The 3,972-nt window shown below is 36.6% G+C and overlaps 1 protein-coding gene across 1 annotated transcript; it reads right to left on the bottom strand.

Moving 5' to 3' along the window:
• LOC132630062 (serine/threonine-protein kinase-like protein CCR1) lies at positions 1 to 3,064 on the bottom strand. The gene has a single exon (XM_060345582.1). The coding sequence runs from the start codon at positions 2,560 to 2,562 to the stop codon at positions 259 to 261; it is 2,304 nt and encodes a 767-aa protein (XP_060201565.1). The 5' UTR covers positions 2,563 to 3,064; the 3' UTR covers positions 1 to 258.
• Between the last annotated feature and the right edge of the window lie 908 nt (positions 3,065 to 3,972).

Genomic DNA, 3,972 nt, shown 5'->3' with positions numbered 1-3,972 from the left:
TGGAAAACGCCTTACATGACATTGTAATAAAGATAATTTGGAGCATCACAACATCTTTTATTGCTATAAGAAAAAAAGTTAAAAAACTTATTGTTGAAAGTTGTCCAAGAATGTGGCAAACAAAAAATATAAGCACAAAAATTTACAAGCAGCTCGTAGAAATGTACAATTGCAGAAGAGCGTTCGTTACTCACCAATATGCTATCCTCTGATTTTGTTTCAATCCACCAAAAATAATGTAAGACTCCGAAAAGAAGGCTATGAGATCATTACATCCTTCACTAGCTGCTCTAACTGAAGTGCCACCTGTGACATATCAGGTCGCTCAGCAGGATTTTCCCGCAATGCCTGTTCTGCAATTTCAGCAAGTTTAAGCAGAGGTTCAACATTTCTCGGAAGAGCAACGTAACGATCTATGATCACAGCTGCTTTCCCTTGTCGGATCAGAGGTAGGGCCCAGTCAACAATATTCGGAGGCGTACAATCACGATCATAAGCTTTTCTCCCACTAAGAATTTCCAGCAGCACGATCCCGAAGTTATAGACATCTGTTTGCACGTCTCCATTAAGATCCTTCTCCATCAGTCCAAAATCTGCAATTCGAGCTCCCCAATCAGCATCCAAGAGAATGTTCGAACTCTTCACATCACGGTGAACAATAGGCGGAGAAACTTCCTTGTGAAGATACTCGAGCCCTTTAGTAGCTTGCATTGCGATTTTCAACCTAAGGTTCCAGCTCATTGGAGAAAGACCGCCATGTAGGTGATCATTTAGGGTTCCATGGGGCATTAATTCATAAACAAGAATCCTTTCCCCCATTTCCGCACAATAACCTAACAAATTAACGATATTGCTATGTCGAACACTGCAGAGGATCTCTAGCTCCATTTCAAATTCCCGACTATTGGTGTGTATAATCGTAGCAGCATTGGCTCTCTTTACCGCTACTTGCCTCCCATCCGGAAGCACAGCTTTATAAACAAATCCGTAACTTCCCCTACCTAGCTCGTTGAACTCCTTGAACCCATTAGTGGCGTCTTTCAGCTCAGAAAGCCGGAAAACTTGAGCTTCTCCAGGACACGGTGCCACGGACACGGTTGGATGAGGGTCCGTATTTGGATCAGTTTCCTTTTCGGGCTTGCGAATACATGAGGCGAATTGGTTCTTTCCGCCTTCTTTAGTACTTTTGCTGGATATCATGCGGATTAACAAACATAACCCCGCTAAACATAACAAGAACCCTAAAGCGGAAGACCCAATTATGATGAGTAGTTGACGTAATTGACTCTGATGCTGATGCTGCTTCATTTCCGCCGATATTTGGAGCTTGCAAACATCGGAACAAGAACTATTCTGGCAGAGAGAGCAAGGAGTACAAACCCTATCTGCATTTTCCGTACAAGAACTAGAAGGAAAAAATCCTTCAGAACAATTCACCCCACAAGGTGAACAAATCTTTAGATCTTTCCTAACACACAAATTTATCAAATCAGGCTCGCTCAATAGACTCGCGTTGAACGAGAATTTTCCTTCACCACATGAATTAGGAGTACACAATCCCGGACTACAAAGCTGCAAAGGCGGATCATAATCTACTTGTGATGAAACATTCGTGTACCAACAATCAAGAACCAAATCACCTTCTCTAATACCACAAGTAATAAAATCAGACGAAGCGATCGCCAAGAACCCCGATCCTTTTGGGATCAAAGATGAATTATAATTTCCCCAACACATAATCCCATGATTATCTTGTCTTATCCCACAAAAATGCTCAACACCAGCTGCTAACGACACGAATGGTACCCCTACCGGAGGGATACCAAACGATGAATTCGCCCCCCAACATTTCACCTCACTACTCTCTTCTAAAACCCCACAAACTGAATCAATACCAGCTGTTAAAGCATGAATATTTTCAGATAAACCCGAAATTCCAAGATTACTAGAACTTGGACCCCAACAAAGTATCCCTCCATCTTTAACACCCCCACAAGTAAATCCATCACCAGAAACAATCTTTTTAAAAACTGCTGAATTACTATACTGATTATAAAACAATGAACTTTCCCTTGACATTAAGGTACCATTATTACCATTCGTTTTTCGTATAATATCCCAACAATCAACACTACCCCAATCATTTTCCGAATAATAAGGTCCTCTAATAGCACAAACATGATCTTTACCAGCAGCTATATGAGAATAAGCATATTCTTTATACACAACAGGAACAAGATCAGACCTTGATCCATTTGAATCCCAACAAAATGCTTGTGAAGTGTTTGATAAAATGCCACAAAGAAAACCATCACCACCAGATAAAGCTGCCATTGGTGGAACATCAGTAGGGTAATTTGGTAAATTATTTGAAGGATTATTATTAGTTTTATTACCCCAACAAATTACATCTTGTTTCCCACTAGCATCAATAGCACAAAAGAAACCATTTTTACCAAAAGCAGCTGAAATAGGTCCCATTGAACCAAAACCATATACAGATTTGATGAAAATAAATGAAAAAAGATGATAAAATGAAAGTTTGATGAAAAGGGTGTTCATAATTATGAAAATCTTGAAGTTTAGTTGAATGAAACATAGAAGAATAAAGTCATGGAGTAATGGAAGTATTATTTGGGCATGTAAACCGTCTGAAAAAAAGAGCAGTAGCTAACACAAATAAATAAGACAATCGAAGTATAAAAAAAAACAGATAGTAGCACAAATTAAAGGACAAGAAACTAAAGCGTAAAACTACGACTACTAATACAAAAGGATAAGCGGGACTAGTTGATGAAAAGGGTGTTCATAATTATGAAAATCTTGAAGTTTAGTTGAATGAAACATAGAAGTATAAAGTCATGAAGTATTATTTGGGCATTGATCAAGATTGGAGTTTTTTTTTTTTTTTTTTTTGTGGGAGATTTGAGATGTATGTAGTTGTTAAGTTGGAGCTGATGAATATGATGATGATGATGAAACAACGTGGGTGTCGCCATTTTTACAGTTTTGTTGTTGGACCGTTATTGATAGAGTAGTACTCTTATTTTAAGTTTATAGTTACTGTTCGGCTCTCACTGTTAAAAGTACTATAAGTAACTGTTTGGCAGCAGACTAGATTTGTGCGTATGAGCCCTTGGATTGACTTAGAGCCCGTTTGGATTGGCTTATAAGTTGCTTATGAGTTGTTTTCAGCTTTTTTGAGTGTTTGGCTGGCCAACTTAAAGTCATTTTGTGCTTAAAATAAACTCAAAAAAAATAATTGAGCTCATTTGACTTAGTTTATCTAAAGCAGCTTATAAGCTGTTTGACTTAGCTTATCTAAAGCAGCTTATAAGCTGAAAATAACTTATAAGCCAAAAAAAATAAGTTAGACTACCCCAACTTATTTTTTTAGCTTATAAGTTGTTTGCAACTTATAGGCATAAGCCCATCCAAACAGGCTCTAAGTTAAAAAGTGTTTTAAATAAGCTAAAACCAAGATGGTCAAACCAAGATGTTGTTCAATCCCAATTTTTGGTCAAATAATTATAAGTTGGTCAAACCAGCTTAAAAGCTATTTTAAGTTATTTAAGTATTTGGCAAAAATAAAAATAAAACAACTTAAATTAAGTTAAAAAGTGTTTTAAATAAGCTAAAACCAAGATGTTGTTCAATCCCAATTTTTTTTTTGGGCTTAAAAGCCATTTTAGTTTGACCAATAACTTTACTCTTTTATCCCTTATATTTTCTGTTAATTCGAATACTACTCATACTTCTAAAAACCCTTTAGCCACTTTTATCCAAACACGTAACTGTTTATTTATAAAATAATTTTCAGCACTTAAAAAGTACTTTAAGCACTTACGCTTAAAAGTCACTTTTTTTAGCTAATCCAAACGGGCTCTAAGAGGATGTTTGGATTGACTTATTTTAAGTCTATATTGGTTTTTAAACTCTTTTTTATTTTTTGTGGCGTTTGTGAAAGATAAA

The sequence above is a fragment of the Lycium barbarum genome, chromosome 3 (assembly GCF_019175385.1).
Source record: "Lycium barbarum isolate Lr01 chromosome 3, ASM1917538v2, whole genome shotgun sequence".
NCBI classification, from domain to species: domain Eukaryota; kingdom Viridiplantae; phylum Streptophyta; class Magnoliopsida; order Solanales; family Solanaceae; genus Lycium; species Lycium barbarum.
This window is presented reverse-complemented; position numbering and strand designations above follow the sequence as displayed.

Coding starts and splice junctions, on each gene's coding strand:
- LOC132630062 (XM_060345582.1), bottom strand. CDS start 2,562: ATGAACACCCTTTTCATCAAACTTTCATTTTATCATCTTTTTTCATTT.